Below are 17,261 nucleotides of genomic sequence, written 5' to 3' on the forward strand. Positions count from 1 at the left end.
ACGATGTCTTGCGATAAATCGCGAGGCGATATCGAGTTTCGAAGCGTTTCGAAAACGCGTGAAAGAATCGCGATGGCGTCAACATCATGATTATTTCGACGCGAGTTTCACTATCAGTTTGGCCTATTCGAGAGTGACATCGATCCATGTACTTGGTAGATTGGTATATTTTCTTGAAAGACAAATCCTTCTGGCATTATGACTATGACGTTAAGAAAAAGGAAAGTAGAAGCACATACATATATATGTTATGCAGTATCCGTTTCTCACGAAACGCATAATTTCTAATTAACACTATCGGAACAAGTTTTAGCACGTTGTTCGGTATTCGGATAAACAGCCTGCTAATGCTGTTACGTGTGTACATTTTTGTTCGCGCGCTGATGTTCGTCGAATAACGCGCGAACATTCGCAGAGTGTAAAGGGCATTGCTGTCTTATTTCGGAAACGTATAAGCGCTTGTACGACGGAAAGTAAAAATAGCGGCAGCAGATAAAATTTTAGAAATTTCGATCGTTTTCATTTCGTTTCTTTTCTACGGAAACACGACGAGATACGACACAACGTTGATAACATTTGTTAACAAATTTACAAAAATCTAGATTGCCAAAAGATTTAACGGAACGTTAAACGGCACGTGGACGATTAAATATCAAGATACTCGCGTCTTAATTTTCTTCTCCGTTAGCATAAAAAATAAAAACACACGTACATACTATCGTATACGTCGTACCGAAGAGTATTTAATTCGGACATTTTTTTAAATAGCCATCTAGTCTGCTCGGAATATCGATTATCATGGAAGAGCGAACGAGAGCCAGTTAGTCGACGTTGGAAAAAAATCTTCGATCGACCAACTCTCTCTCTCTCTCTCTCTCTCTCTGCCTCGGCTACAGTCTCGCTGCAATTTCAATCTCACAGACGAGTTTTGCTCGGTGTTAAAACTTGTTAGCAACAACTACGATGTCGGGGTGCTCACCTCTTAACGAAGTTACCGACCTCGGCAGTATAGTCGTCACTTTTCCAACTCTGTTGCCGAACCTGTTATAAAAGCAATAATTGTACAGTATTTCGTACCTAATCGCATTGTCTGTCGCTTATCGCGCAAAATCTCCCCTCTTCCATTTCCTTAGATCGCGCTGTAACTTGCGTCTGTTTGATTTTGTAGAATTGAAATTGAAGATCGTAGTTCGCGAACGTTGGAAGATTAAATTTTAATACTATTATCAAGAGCATTCTTTGTTTCGCGAATAAATTGAACGGATGCAGGATTCTACGCTGAAAAAGACATAGTTTGAAAAGGTCTTAATGCGTGTAAATACGTACAGTGGATAATGAGGGAATAGGCCCACGTGTCTCTTTAAATATCTCTATATAAATATCTTTAAACAGCTTTATAGAACTAGCGTATTCTTTCCGAACTCTTAATATAATTTAAACACGCAAACGAGAACGAAACGAGAACTAAAATTTCGTAGAGAAAAAAATATCGCGTGTCTAATTTTACCGTTTCTCTTCTATATCCTATATAACGGTTGTAAGGATACAAATGTACGCATACCACTCGAATCTTTTTTACGCGGTTCGTCTCGTTCCGAGTACGACTGACAGGAAGAAAGCTTTCTCTCCGCGGGAAGGAGTACGTTTACAACGAGCGTTAAGAGAAAAACCGTAAGACTCGTCCGTAGACGCTAAGAGTTTATACGTCGATATCGTTACATGCTCCAACTGTAAGAAACGTACTGTATTCTGCAGAAATTTCGGATAAAACGGTGCTAGCTCGAGATACAGAGCCACGTGTGTCGCGACGAGGATCAAGCAGGTATCGATAAAGTTTACAGTAACGAAATAAGATTCAACTACGAGCTTCGTTCTATTTAGAGTGGGCACGTCTCTCGCGTGCCAAGGAACATTCGTTGCTACACGCGCTACATTCGCGACCCTTTACGCAACCTTTTTGCTTTAAAAGTATTTTCAAAGGTAAAGATCGTTCCATTTCCTTCGGTTTTTAATTACAGCATTCTCTTAACGTCTTAATGCTCTTTTTCTATCTCGACGAGGAGAAAATAATTTCACCGACTTTTCACGACTATTTCGCAAACATGGAAATTTTCTTCCCGCGTTCAAAGCTATTTGAAATTCCGGAAGAATATTTCGAAAAATAAATTCACGTCTTCGCATAGTACTAGCAAGAAAGATACGTTTCATCTAAAAGTATTACGAGAGTTTCGTAGTTTGGAAGTCAAAGTTTCCCAACGTCTGATCGCGTTTATCAAACCAAACTAAGCACGCTTCCTGCGAGGAAATTCGGAAATTTCGATAATTCACGTCAAACGATACCGAGTTGTTTCGATTTGCATCTGCGTTCGATTCTTGCTGACGACTCTCGTGATTCTGCTAGAGACGGGGACAAGAAAGATCGATAATCCGCTAAAGATATTTTGTAACGCGTGTTGGAAACTACATACAAGGTCCGAACGAATAACGGATAGAAGCAGCGGCCACGAGGCGATTATTCGGGAAAACGCAAGAACGAAACGTAGAATAGGATTTTTTCATCCGAGGCTTCGTTTTCAAGATTAAGTCATCCGATATTACGATCGATCAACGCAAGCAACATCGTATAACGTATATATTCGTCGACTCGTATCGGTAATTGTTCCGACCGCGATCATTCGCGATACGAGTCGCATGTGCGTTGAAGGGTCAGTCCGAGCGACCGGACGAGGAGCAAAAAGATAGATCACAGAGATGAGAGAAACGTGGGAGAGGGATATTTGCAATTCCAATGCCATCTTCGACCTCGTCCCTCTCTTTCTCTCTCCTACCCTCGTCTCATCTTCCGTCCACGTTCATCCGTTCGTCCGTTCGGCCGTGTGTACGACGAACGACGAACGATTCTCGCGTGACTGCTATCGTCGCGTCGCGTCGCGTCGCGTCGCGTCGCGTCGCGTCGTGTCGACTGTCGGAGTCGTGACCGTGGAATGCCCGACGAAGGACGAAAATTCGCGAGCCGAAGCTCAAACGCGGAAGATGACGGACTGCCTGTCAGAAAGCCTGCTTCTTTAGGGCCGTCGCTCGCGATGATCGGCAAGTTCGTCGATCGAACGAACTCTGTCCGGACAACACCCACGTTGTACCTCCGAGACGACATCTCGAGTCGACGAAAGCGGCAATACCGCTTGACGGAAAGTCCCCTTCCTCGCTGAAAGTTAGACACCGATAGAATTTACGTATGTCGTTTCCTTTCGTAGAGAACAATTTGCAATGGATGGAGCGAAATGTATGGAAACTGTCGCCACTTTAGGGACGATCTGCTTTTGAAATTAGCTTGAAAAATTTGAAACTTTGAATATCCGATTTCGTTTTTCCCCAAACGTTCTTGTTTCGAAAGTGACGCAACTTGAGAATAGGATTTTTCAACGAGTACGAGCATTTTATGAACTTAAAATTTGAGCATAGTGCAACGGATTACTTCGCTATTGAAATTTATCAGCAACGATATTGATACTCGTGAAACAGAATCCAGAATCGCGAATCGTAAATCGAATTCATTTCCTCGAGTATCTTGCCACTTTGCAACATCGTCCAGATTCGTTCAACGTTTAAGGACTGTGTGTGAAATAAATACCGGCCTCTCGGACAAGTCTCGATAAGTCCTTCTGCAATCAGGTTGTAACCTCAGCAACGATAAAAATTCTTTTGGATTTGACGGATGAGATCGTGTAGCGATCCAAACATATGTAATCTTGTATCACGTACGTACGATTAATGCGTAACTACGTTACATTCGGTAGATTCAATAACAATTTCGTTGTTACCGATTTCATTGTTATTATTAGTTGTTCGCGACGAGTTATCCACTTAAAAAGTTAAATTTCAATCGAACGAATTTTTTAAAGAAGCTTATCTATCCTACTTATTCTGGCAACGAAATTATTCTTTCTTCTGTCTATACGGTTAACGGTTAACAACGAATGTTCGAATAATACGGGCCATACGCTCGGATATGAATAAAAATAAAAATGATAAATAACGAATAAACGAATAAACGAATAAACGATAATGGCACGTGTGTGCCTGTGCTAAAATTTTATGTATGCATCGCCATAAAGGGGGAAATACTCGAGTCAGCGAGTAAATTTATTATCCATTCTAAGATGAACTTCTCAACCGTACATGGTAAAGCCGAAAATGGGAAGGCATCGCGCAAACAGATAGAAGCGATCCCATGTAAAAAAAAAACTATATCGTAGATAGCGTGGAATAAAATATATTATACGCGTACGTGTTTCGTACGTGTACATACACGATTGACAGCTTTCTCGAGTATATAATAACTTGTAAAAATGTTGCAAACGAAGAGGCAGACCCGTCTTAACCGCGTGAAAAAAATCACCTCCTCTACGCTGTGTAGTATTCCCAATTATCGTCCAATTACACGTACGCCAAGTAGTCGTTCGTTAATTAAAAATCGCTGCTTAACCTCTATCGCAGAACGCGCAGAAAATTCGCTGTGCCTTCTACGAATATCCAGGCGAGGATGCATGTAAAATATTCGATCGGCGGATGATACGCGTCAGCGATCGCATGTGTTCATGGCTAATGAAGAATGAAAATTCGAGACTTCCGCGAGCTGCAGTCGCGCGGGTATGCGAAATCATGATTAGGAGAACGACGATTCGCGACGCGTGCACTCGTTGCCCGATGAAATACGTTCGTTCCGTCCGACAGCGATGGAGAAATATGCGTTTGAAAGTGGGATGCGTTTGTCTCGGTCAGGAAATATGGATCGTGGAAAGGACTGGAAAAATGAGAAAGCATAGTTTCGGGAAAATTGGCAAAATTGTTCTTCCGGTTCTCGAACCGGTTATAGGAAGCATCTTTAGTATTTTTTAAGGATGTATCGATGTTGGTGGTATCGCGCAGAGGTGTTTCTCATTTTGAGAATAAGAAAATTTTGAGAATATGAAAATTTTGAGAATATGAAAAAGGAAAAATCGACAAAACTTTGTTCGATGCGCGAAGAAAGATTAAGATGTACAGAGTATCGTATCTCCGTTTCGAGTTTCGTTATCGAATCGAGAAATCACTCGGATTTTTTTTACACCGTAATGGAAAAACGACGAGCAGTCGTACGAGTGTCTCTTAAGCATTCGCTATTGTTATTAGTAATCTACGAATATATGAAATTTTTTTTCGAAAACACTTTCTACAGAGTCACAGATTTATTAAATCCCCCGATATCGATAGCACTTGGCCGTGTTTGCACATCGACAACTATCGATTCGATGAAAAACGTGTAATTAAGATTTCAATCGTAGTAATACGTACCTCCGGAGGAACTTTTCGAGCCGATAAAGAAATGATTATTGCGGTCATATGATTCGACTTATCGCGTTTTTATATCGATCCGTATCCACTGTTCTGTTCGATGCAATAAGATTTTCAAATAGAAGCAATACGAGCATCATCGTAATTCTTCATTATACATGGTGCTACAAACGCTGTATTAATTTCTATCCGTATAGAATTTATTGAACGAATGAAATTGGACATGAAATTCAAATTAGAAATTCCTCGAAAATAAAGAATTAATAACATATTACGCGTTACTATTAATCTCGTCGTTCCAACGATAGTTTGCATATTTAGTTTGTAAATTGTAAACAGTTTGTAAATTTATTTATATTATATTATTATAACGGTTAATTTATGACTCGATACATTTTATTCGACTCGATGAAATCGATGGTTCGGTCTTTTTGTCAACAATTATTTTGTCAGTTATACGTATAAAATTCGTCCACTAAATTCTGCCACTTGCAAATATTTAAGAAGTTTATTTCGCTGCGTATCTATAGTCATAGCAGCTAAGTAGTTACTTAACAGCGTAAAAGAGATATGTAGCTGCTCCCTAACGTGACAACGACGAAACGCGTATTACACCGTCCGAGCCGCATTTCGGTCATTTTATTCCGCTGTAACGTCGATATCGGTAACTATAGGATCAAAAGAAGAATGGAACCGGCCAATTTAACGTGGTCATCGAAAAATTGTTCCGCTATGATAGCTTGGGTTTAACGAAGCAATAAAGCTCGTGATCGTTAATCCGTGAAATCTCGAATCGTATTGAATCCTTCGATCACGTAATCGTGAATACTCTAAACCAGCGATTCCCAAAGATCACGCCCCGTGATAAAGCTTGTATGTTGTAAGTTGTATCTGTCGTTGTAAATTTTACGCTCTGCATATTCTAAAATCCGCTTTCACTGAAATAAGTTTGAGAACCACTGTTCTAAACGCTCTCTTCGCGCCTCTAATCCACTACGCCAAGCAAGTAGGTACATTTGCCGCTCCGAATCTCAACTCTTTGTTCGATCGACGCGATCCTATCGTGCAGAAGTTGGTATACGTCAAATTTGAACCTTCCGTATCAAGACGATTCTATGCGTAACGCGATTACCATCGGATAAGAGACGTATATCGTGTTACATATACGACAGTGATTCGGAAGTCGATGCGACGTTGTCAAGAAAGAAAAAGAAAAATAGAAAAAGTAAAGGACCTAAATGCGGTACAGTGCGCGAAACGCCGAGTTTTAATCGCCAGCGTTCGCGAATACTTTCGTGACTCGTTGCACGATAGATACGCGGCAAGCGTAAAAGACGAGTAATTAATTTTCAACGCTGACCGTAATATCGTACGATCGAGCCGTGAACACGCATCGCGTTCCAGTTCGACGGCAAGACGAATCGCGTCACCGGATTAGATCGGTCGTGACCGTTTGCCAACACGAACATCGTCGTTTTCGACGCTTCCATCTTTTGTGTCCCTGGTCTACGGCTTGGTCCGTCGACTAGGTGTCACCTGCTATCGACCGGAAGCAATTAGACACGGAATTTAGGCAACGATAGCCACTTTAATCGCGTTAGGATCGCACCGCGAAACGAGCGCGTTTAGCGAGATGATCAACCACGGCCAAACACGCGACGCCTCCGTACTTGCGATTTGCGTTATTCGAAGCAATCGAATTAACGTTTACGAAACACTCACCGATCGGCGCATCGTACGATCGTTCCAATTCCTCGGTGCTGCTCGCTGCCGAACAAACGAACGAACGAACGAACGAACGAACAAATCCAAATCGAAGATCGGATCGATCCTTTTCGAGACTGTTCGAGTGGTATTCGGTTTTTGAGGCTGAAATTTACAAACAACAAAATAGCGCGAATCGATCGATTTTCATTTTTCGATTTTTTCGATTTTCCGATTAAGAGAACGGCTAAGAGAGAGGAAACAGAATGAGGAGAGAGAGAGAGAGAGAGTGAGAGAGAGAGGGGGGGGGGAGAGAATTGATACACTTTGAACTAAAACTTAAAGACCATGGAATTTGTTATATCGTAACACGTTCGATAGTTGATAGGAATTCCAAAGGAAGATAAGAGAAAATACATTATCGATTACATACTGATAGATAATTGTTTATTTTCGACCAAAGTATACATATGTATGTACACACGTACGAAACCACGCTGTTTATACGATGATTTAATAAGAGAAGAAGACGCGGGTAACTCGGTCGCTGAACATATCCAAAATGGTTGATTTCGTGATAGGAATAAGAGATGCAGAGAAAGATAAGAAAATCTAAGGACAGGGAAAACAAAACGGAAGACATACCGGAAGACATATTTAGTCTAAAATTAATAGATAACGGATAACTTTGAACGGTGTAGAAGCTACAAAAAGAGTCGTCTTCGCTCGAATGATCTTTCTTCTAACGTTATATAGAACATGCAACGATTAAATCAACAGATTAAAAATCAGCAACCGATACCATATGATTCGACGATGCAACTATTTATTTATATTGAAACACCTTGAAACACCATCATCTTGATGATACATACTTGACGTTGTTGACGATATCGCCGATGTTGCCCTGTGCACCCCTTTAACATTTTTATTTCGAACCGTCTTAATTCCGTATAACGAAAGAACTGGTCGGATGTTCGTAACGCTCTTTTATTTTCTAAATCCTTGTACGTAAGTAAGCGAGTTCGATGAAACGAACGAAACTCGGTTGACGCAGATTCTTTAAAATCCTATTTCCTACGCGTTTAAGCTTTTATCGAGAGAGAGAGAGAGAGAGAAAAAGCTACGAAGAACATAATGGTAATAATACGTATATCGAGCGAGATACACGTGTACGTATTACAGTTGGATACGACAAAAATCGCACAACTTTTCAAGATGGCCCGATTACAGATTAGAATAATTTAATTCTTATCGTAATATATACGCGGCACTCGACTATCTGATTCCGGATTTTATCTCTCAAACGATGTTGTACGCTTTCTACGATTGCACAAAGTATTTTTGTCAAAGTCTGTGTAAAATCTATCGCACGCGCATTCCGATAACGCAATAAACCATAAGCACATGACCGTTCGTCTTTTCGTACTTTAACCTTATTTCGAGCAAAGGCGGTGAAATCAAGATAAAGAAATTCCCTGCTTCGATGCTTGTTTCCATGGAATTTTGTACTCTTGTATGCGCTAATCTCGGATAATCGAGACTGAAATTGTCTCATAGATTATCTAAAAAATCCATTCTATCGAAGCGAATAAGAGTAAAATAAAAACGAATGCTAACTGTATCTCTATAGGGAATCGTTCGTTGTTCGTTATTCGTTAGTGGTTAATTATTTAAAAAATTTCAAAGAAAACGGAGAAACAGAGACGTCTCTCGTTTTCGATAAATTTTATTTTAATTTGTTCGAGTTAATTACTCTGTCTCCTGTCAGTCAAAACCAACTCGATATAACAAATTCAATGGTAAGATAAAATTCTTGTTGGAATAAAACGGAAATAACAGTTGCGAATACCGATATCAGATATAAGATGATCGAAAAATGATATAAAAATAACGAATGAACAAATTTCTTTTTTGAATAGCGGATGGGAAAGGAAACATTGCAATAAATCCGAATAACGTATAACAAAGAAACGAATAAAAAATTGAAATCAAATTGACGAACGAACGAGTAAAGGATCAATGGAATAGTCGATAAAATTATTCGAAAAGTACAAATCGATCAGTTTCGTTTTGAATACTTTAATTTCAATGCTAGCTAGGATACGGGTATCGTATTACGTAGAGTAGAGTAGAGTAGAGTATCGTTATATTTTCGTAATATATGCCCGATGATCGACACTTTGACGGCCACCCCGGTTTCTCCTGTGACGCCACGATGGTCATCGTTGCACCCAACGGTGCACTGTGTTAAAACACAGTGCGTGGCGTTTGTTTCTGAGCGAAACGTATGACTTCATGACGTGGCCGTTAAAGCGTTGATCGAACGATCGGTGAATAGGAAGCGCACGACGACGTGACAAGCGAGTCAGGCATCGTGACTAATCCACACGCGACAGCACGCGTAACATTCCGCTGCTCAATAATTATCCCCTGTAATCAACGCAATTAATCAGAACGACGTGGGAAATACTTGCCTCTGGAGAGACCTAGGTTATCGTTGGCTCGTTACGATACCGATAGAAATCGAGTTGCTGATCATCGATACGATCGAAGCGGACTAGAGCGAAACGCGGTTCGAGCATTTTTCTAGTTCGCTCGAATTCCAAACGATCTTGCCGTTTATTGCCAGAGAGACAAAAGGTCGGCACTCGAGTCACGGTTTCCGCGTGCTAATTCATCGTCGAATCGTTTCTTCTTAGACATTCGATTTTACAAACCGTTACAATTCTATAAGTTTGGCAAATTTCTCTCTTCTTGCTTCTCTTTTCCATCAACGAAGAACGAACGACGGGACGAATAGCAACGATATCACGTGTCCTTCGAACGATTCTCGTTTCGAACGAATCAACCGATCGAAACAAAATATCTCGATCGACCATCGTCGTTGGCCAGTAGTAGTGTTATCGATAACGGTGTAAATAGGTTTGAATTTGTAGTCTATTCGCTTCACTTATTTAAATCAAATAAAGTAGGAAATTAAAATGATATACCTTAAATTGTTTTGAACCGACTATTACAGCGAGTACTTGGGTATCTGTGACTTTAGGTAGCTGTGCTCCTCGATCAGAACCGAGCGACATGTAAACAAATATAGAAGTAACGACACAACGGTATCGTCGACGATGAATTCGAAGTTTTCTTCGACGCAAAGTTTTAGTATGCGAACGGGTAGTGGCACGGAGTAGATCGAACCGTTGTCGAAACGTCGCGTTTCGCAATATACATACCTATCGTGAGTGTGAAACGATATTCGTGTCGTATTTGTGCTCAAGTCCTTGAAAAGGCGCGTGTCTACCACGGCCAGGAAACTGTGAAATTTCAATCGATTTATACAGTTCGTATCGATTTGGAATTGCCGGCTCATTCGCGTTACAAACGTGCTTTTAATCGTCCTAAGATAGAACGCTTGCTTGATTACACAGTTTTCTCCCAGTCGTTACACCTTTCGAGCGTCATTTTCGTCGACGAAGAAAACAGTTTTTGCGTCTCCTTGCGATACTTTACCGTTACAAAATTTCTATACGATCGACTAGCGAAAACCTTACGGCGAAACTTTTTAGCGAAAAACATTGACTACTTACCTCTGAAAGCTGGTACAGGAAACGATTTTCATATCGCGAATACCACTGTAACGGCACTAGCGAATTCACGCCGCTCTACTAACGCGCGAACGACTTGTTCTCTCGAAAGACGAATTTTGGAATAAATGGATAAGACGCGTATATCGAAGATAAGTTAACGATAAACTCGACACGTAACGGTTCCATCGTCGAGCAGAATTTCGAATCGTTTGAAAAGTTCGTTGCGTATATAGAAAGTAACTACCGTGTATTTAATGCGATTAAGAAAAATTATCCTGTCCGAAGGTGAAATGCTAAATCTAGATAGAGATCGGATCGAATAATTTTCACTTTCAACTAATCTACTAATTTTATCTTAAGATTAACTTAACTTTATATCAAGTCCTGATACAGATTACTTTCAAATGATTTTTTATTTTAAATACCAATTAGATTAAACGTGTTTAATTGGCGAACAAAAGATGCCGATGGATCATCTTGGAACGTTATAACGGTAGTTGGCGAAAAATTGTCTCTATCTCGATTTTCTTTGAACAACATGCGTACAAATATAAATCACCCTGACCAAGTCTGTATCTCTAACGCGATTTATTTAAATAAAAAATGAAATAGGGAATTATCTTGTCCGATAGTTAAATAACGAAATACTTTACAGCACGTCGAACTGCGTCATTATCGAAAAACGAACATATTTCGCGGATAAAAACGAAATCGCTTATTCGTGAATTAACGAAACAAAAACGACACGCTTAAATGAAAAATTATTTTACAAATCGATTGTAAATCGAACAAATAAAAAAAGAACAAATTTCATTAATACATATAATATAGTTTTAGATTCGAATTGCGGGAAACATGGTATTTGCGATGGTATTTTTCTTTTTTTTCTTTTTTTTCTTTTTTCTCTTTTTTTTCTTACAGAGAAAAAGCTTTCCTTTTGGAAGTATACTAACGTACAAGCGATAACGTATCGGGACACGCTTTACGCTTGAGAAAGTGTCCCATCGTCTGATAATAAACTATCTAATAACACCGGATTGCGTTATAATTAGTATCTAATAAAAAAAGGAAAAAAAAAAAAGAAAAAACAAGAACGAGAAATTACAATCGGAAGGTTTGTCGTTGAAAGGGAAAAAGGGAAGAATATAGGAATATAATAGGAAAAGTGATGTACAAGATGTTTTAATAGGACTCGTCCGGATAACCATGTTCCGTTTGAAATATTCCTAGCTATTCGAAGTCTTAAACGCTTGACACCCTTAAACCTTTGATGAAAAAAAAAAAAAAAAAAAACAAAGAAAACAGATCCGTGGATATTATATAGCGCAACTAAAATGAAAATATTCGTATATCGTTACATCGTAACGACGTTCAACGTGTAAACGAGAATGATATTTGTAAAAAAAAAAAAAAAAAAAGAAGTATCCGTGTGCGGCAAGAAACGTGAATTCATCGACGTTAAAGCGTTACCGAGAGAGACAGTCGCGAGTTGCAAGATCGGTGCTCAGTGGTTAAAAGGGACATTTAAGACAGTCTGTTCTTTTATCTTCGCCCTTGTAGAAGGAAGAGCGTAAAACGCCAAACTATCGCAAAGCCGAGTGACTCTGACAATGAACAATTTTACGAAGCTTCCAACGGAGCAGCTCCAGAAACTCGGTAAATTTATAATCGTCGGTCTGCTCTCGTATTCCGAGGCCGTTCGTTCCTCCGTTCCTTCGCGATTCTCGCGGATCTTGCTAAATCAACGAGTGGCGCGGCGTGACGCGGCGCGGCTTGGCGCGGCATGGCGTGGCGTGGCGTACCGTAGCGTGGAGTAAAGTTGAGTGGCATGGAGTGGAGTGGAGTGGAGTGGAGTGGAGTGGAGTAGCGTGGCGTCGCGTGGCGTCGTGTCGCGTCGCGTCGCGTCGCGTCGCGGCAACGGTTGCGATCAGGGGCACGACAGGTCGGCTGGGTTAGGCTCGAATAGACTGTCAATGAGGTGTCCAGCTGTGCCCATCCTGTGCAACGCGGTAACAATTATTCCGTCAGCCGTAACGTTGTCCCTCCTTAGCCGTGTTCCAGCACTTTTTACCAGCCCCACCATTCGTATAAACATAGCGTAGCGGTGCACACTTTGCGGCGTTTAGTCGCTAGTTAACCGTGCTCGTTACACAGTACATATTCGTTTCCACGGTTCGCGTTTCGCGCGACAGTTCCACGTAGATTTTCAGCCAAGCTGCCACGATTCTAGCATCGACGAGGCTAATTAGATTATTCTGTGCGCGGCGATTATCGGTAATGATCGATTCTATCCTCGCGACACAGACGATATTAATCGAAACGCGTGTTCGAAGAGTGTCAAAAGTTCCGTCGAAACGGAAGAATTTGTGCGATGATAGGAAATGAACAAGGCGAGTCCTCTTCGTTCGAGTTTTACCTTTTATCGGGCGTATTTGGTATATCGTGTGCTCTGTCGTGTCGATGATCTTTGGTAACAAGCGAGAGAATTATCGGTGAAGTTGAAAGATAATAGCTGGAAAGTGTAGCTGCTGGACGGGTGTGGAGCAAGAGACGAAACGATCGACGAGGAAAGAACAGAGGAAATAGGAACGAAGGGGAAGCGAGTTAGAACCGGCATCGCGAACCTTGAATCTCTAAGTCTAACGAGGTGAACGAAGGAAGCTCTGTCGCGTTGTAGCGCGTCGGTGGAGAGGATCGTGACGGTAAAAGCGGGTCAAGGTGTCGAAGACGACAAGCGGTTGTCGAGATATCGGCGCTAGGTGTTAGCCAGTCTCCCTGGAAAAACAAAGCGTCACGCGACTCTGTTAACGATCTGCTGGCTCCCCTATCAGGCGCGTGATCGTTAATCAACGATCGGGGATCATCGTGTTTGGACTTTCTCGGAGTCATCGTCACGCGACTCCGTATACACTGTCAACGGTCGACAGGGGAACGTCGAGCTGTGATCGTAGACCGCTGTCGTCTCTATCGGCAGTCGATCGAGGAAAGCCGCTTCCTCTACACGATCCTCCGACGATCGTCCGTCGGTATTTTTCCTCCAGTTGCCAAACTTTATTCTCTTCTCTTCGGTCGCGTTCGGCCAAATCGCAAGGATTTTTTAAAAACTTTCTTAAACGCTATTTTTCGACGAATCCAACTCGAACTCTACGTTGGGTACATGGATTCGCGTTGCTCCTGTCGAATCCAAGACTTCGTGTATCAAGAATATCCCTGTGTTCCAACGAGAAACGTGAAAGTCAGTTGGATTCCTACAGCCAAATTAGACCTTTTCGCCTCTGTCCTACGAAACATCGAGAAGCTCGCATAGCCGGTGTCTATCTTATCGAGAAAGCTTGCGAGTCGATCTTTCGGCCGATGACAGCCGATGACAGCCGATACAACCAACTGTCGTTCGACGATCGTTCGCTGATTCGTCTGCATACGATTTAAATCTCCGTTGATCGAGCTTGTTCGAAATCGATCGAGTGAAACATCGTGAATCGATAACGACACGACTCGACGTATCGGATAGCTTTTACCGATTTCATCGAATACGTATACACACACGCGTATATACATATATATATAGAAATTGGTTTCTTAAAGGGCACGTTCTGGTTAGTTGTCGAGGGCACCGAGATACGATATGGAAATCGACACGAGTAACAGAACGAACAGGTCGACCGAGGAGTTAGCCAAGCGACGCGTCTCCATTAGCGATCAGATCCTCGGCATGGATAATCCCAACTTTGATCATCATCGGCGCATAAGCGCCAGCTCCGAGTATAATTCCGATCAGGGTCGCGGCAAATCGATACTGCAGCATGGAAGTAGTAACTATGGTAGCGCGGAGAATATTCCGCAGCACAAGTTCGATCTCGAGAACGGCAGGATCAACGGAAACAGGAAGAAGTCCGCGCATAGCTTGACCAGCTCCATTAGGGACAAGCTCGAGTACTCGGAGGAATTGGAACGGTAAGAATCTTAAGAAACATTCTATCGGAGTCAAATCTGCGTCGATTCGTCGTTCGTCGTTCGCCGCTCTAAAGCGTTAAACCGTAACTTTTCGAAACGAGCAAGAATAGAAGAATTCCTTATCCTATATTCGTCCATTTTTCTTTCGATAGTTTTGGTAATAATTTTGGAAAAGTTCATTTTCACCACAGTGTCGTAGTTTGGTCTGTTTCGGCAAACGCGTGTCTTTTCAACGTCGATTTTCCATCGTTGCTGATAGAGAAGATTTTAGTCGGATTTCTAGCCGTTTTTAACGCCGCGTTGTCGCGATTTTCACCGTAACAATCTTGGCGTTCGATTATAGAGCACGTTGAATCGTCGAACAGTTTGAACCCAAGCGTTATATATAGATCGTTCGACCAAATAAATTTTATTCGTGCGAAATTCTATCGCGTAGACCAGTAGTTTCCCTTATCTTGTGAAATGTATCGAAATTCCTTAAATACGCGTAGAGATATACAAATGAAATTAATACGACAATGAAATTAAAGCGAAACGCAGAAAACTTGTTTGCGTCAAGTTTCATCGCAAGCTTATTGATAAAGATCGATCGGATCGTATTTGGTAAAATCGGTATTTTATCGTTATACGAAACGCGATAGCTAATTTTCCTTAAAAAACGTTTCCTTAAAAACAACAACCCGACGGGATAGATATAGCGATTAGCGTGCGTACATATAGAATAGGCGGGAATCTATGGAAAAATAGATCGCGTTCAGCTTTTGAAAGCAAAGTTCGCGGTAGCGTAATACTTTAATCCATGTTTTCCAAGGCTCAAGTTATATAAGACTTTTAATGACATTTTATTAAAATAAGCACTGTCCGGTATTGCACGTTGATAATAAGACCTATAGTACTATCTTTCTTAATAAGATTAGAAGAAATATTTATGATAAATACAAGTATTTCTTTTATTTTTTATATCGCGAAATCAGTTCAAGAGACCGATAAAAGGAGGACGTACGCGCATAAATCTATCATGGGAAAAATATGTTTAAACGACAGACGTTTTCCTGAAGAAAACAAACTTGGAACGTTTCTCTTTTTTTCTTTTTTTTTTTTTTTATTACTAAATTTTTCGCACAAAACATTTTATATTTTTAATAGAACGATAATTTTTACTCTTACGCGCGTGTAATGGTAAATGGAGGATAAAAGAATATCGTCGCTTTCATGCCTCGCATCCAAGCATTAAACGCTCTTCGGGCTACTGTTTAAGCTGTCGATTCCTTAACCGCCGTACTTAACACCGTACTCGTTTCTTAACGTTGTAACGTATTGTATTAAAGTCGATGATAAAGTAATTTCATAGTTACAGCAAAAAATGTACATAATTTTTCAATACCGATACTAAAAAACGCGATCGCGTAATATCATATATCGGACGATATAACAATAAGAAATACGTATTAACGTAGTAAAAGTACTGGACAGTTATAAGTAAGTCAAAGAAAATAAAAACAGAGTTAGGAACTTGGAAATGCCAACACACCGTCTATCGGTTTAACGCGCTTACCTGTACATCGTTCGCACCGTCGTCGCGATTCTACTGGTCAACTTTTTTTTTTCCCCGAGCGAGAATCCGCGTCGCAATCGATACGGAGACAACGAATGAAAACTATTGGTAGCAAGCAATCCTAATCGGGGGAATTGTAACGGATCGAGGAAGCGTAGTTCGTGATGTAACGGTCGGTTACAAAGCGTGTCATTTCCAATCGCCTTGATAAGATCATAAAGATCATAAAGTCTAATGAGATTGAACGAAGCTCTACGCCAAGTTTCCTATATCGTCTGTTCGCCTGCACTCTACAAGGTATACGCTTCTGTTAACGCTTTCCGAGTTCTCGACGAGCTTTTTGCTCCATTTATTTTAGGAGAGTCATAGTCAGAGTCAGAGACAGAGACAGAGTTAAAGTTAACACGATGAATCCATTGGATCAGCGAAATTGATTCATCGCGTGTAACTTCACAAGCGACCGTATCTTGCGAAAGAAAGAGTTAACGTTCTTGAAATCAACCGCGAAGCAAATTTGTTCGTTTACTTTGGAAATCGATCGTTCGACGATAAAACTTCAAAATGCACGTACAAATATTTAAGCCTTTATAACGAAATTCCAATCTCGAACGGATTAAAATCCTAAAAATGAATGCAGTTTCGGTCAAACAAGTGCAGATAATTCTTTAAAAAGGCGTAACTTACGGATGGTGGTATCTCAAGATATCGAATCTTACAATAAAATATCAACATCGACGTTGACGGTTGAGATACGGTGCACACGTTTTGCTCTCAAACTTCTCCTACCAACGTAGGACTTATTTCGCTTTCTTCCCTTGCTTCTTCTTCCGTCTCTTCCGATGGCGCGCGTTTTGCTTCCAACTTATAAATCCGACTTCCGACTTCCAAATTATAAATATATCGTTCTATAGACGTACGTACCTTGATATCTGCAATTTCGGTAAAAATCGTTTCTACGCTGTTTAATGGGCAGCAGCGCTGCTTTAAATAAAACGTACGTTCGAATAAAATTATTGTAAAAGCTGACGTTATTTTAATTAATGCAGATGGCGGATAGGTAATCGAGGTAAAGGACACGGTTCGTAGGAACGGTGACGATGAACCGATTAACACGAGGGATCGTGACCGTG

At 40.9% G+C, this 17,261-nt stretch overlaps 1 protein-coding gene and 1 long non-coding RNA gene across 3 annotated transcripts in view; both read left to right on the forward strand.

Annotated features, from left to right (window-relative positions):
- Nha1 (Na[+]/H[+] hydrogen antiporter 1) overlaps positions 1-17,261 on the forward strand; it is a 99,380-nt gene that overhangs the window by 19,102 nt on the left and 63,017 nt on the right. Inside the window, exon 1 of one of the 2 annotated variants that reach the window (XM_072005279.1) lies at positions 14,220-14,576. The exons of the other annotated variant lie outside the window; for it this stretch is intronic. Coding sequence (XP_071861380.1) covers positions 14,248-14,576 — 329 coding nt within the window. The 5' untranslated portion in view covers positions 14,220-14,247. Of the gene's footprint in view, positions 1-14,219; positions 14,577-17,261 lie in introns of those variants that run through there. 2 annotated transcript variants of the gene reach the window in all.
- LOC139988177 (uncharacterized) lies at positions 10,019-11,713 on the forward strand. The gene is made up of 2 exons (XR_011800050.1): positions 10,019-10,634; positions 11,546-11,713. It is a non-coding gene; the product is annotated as an uncharacterized lncRNA (long non-coding RNA).

This window comes from Bombus fervidus, chromosome 6, assembly GCF_041682495.2.
Source record: "Bombus fervidus isolate BK054 chromosome 6, iyBomFerv1, whole genome shotgun sequence".
NCBI classification, from domain to species: Eukaryota; Metazoa; Arthropoda; class Insecta; order Hymenoptera; family Apidae; genus Bombus; species Bombus fervidus.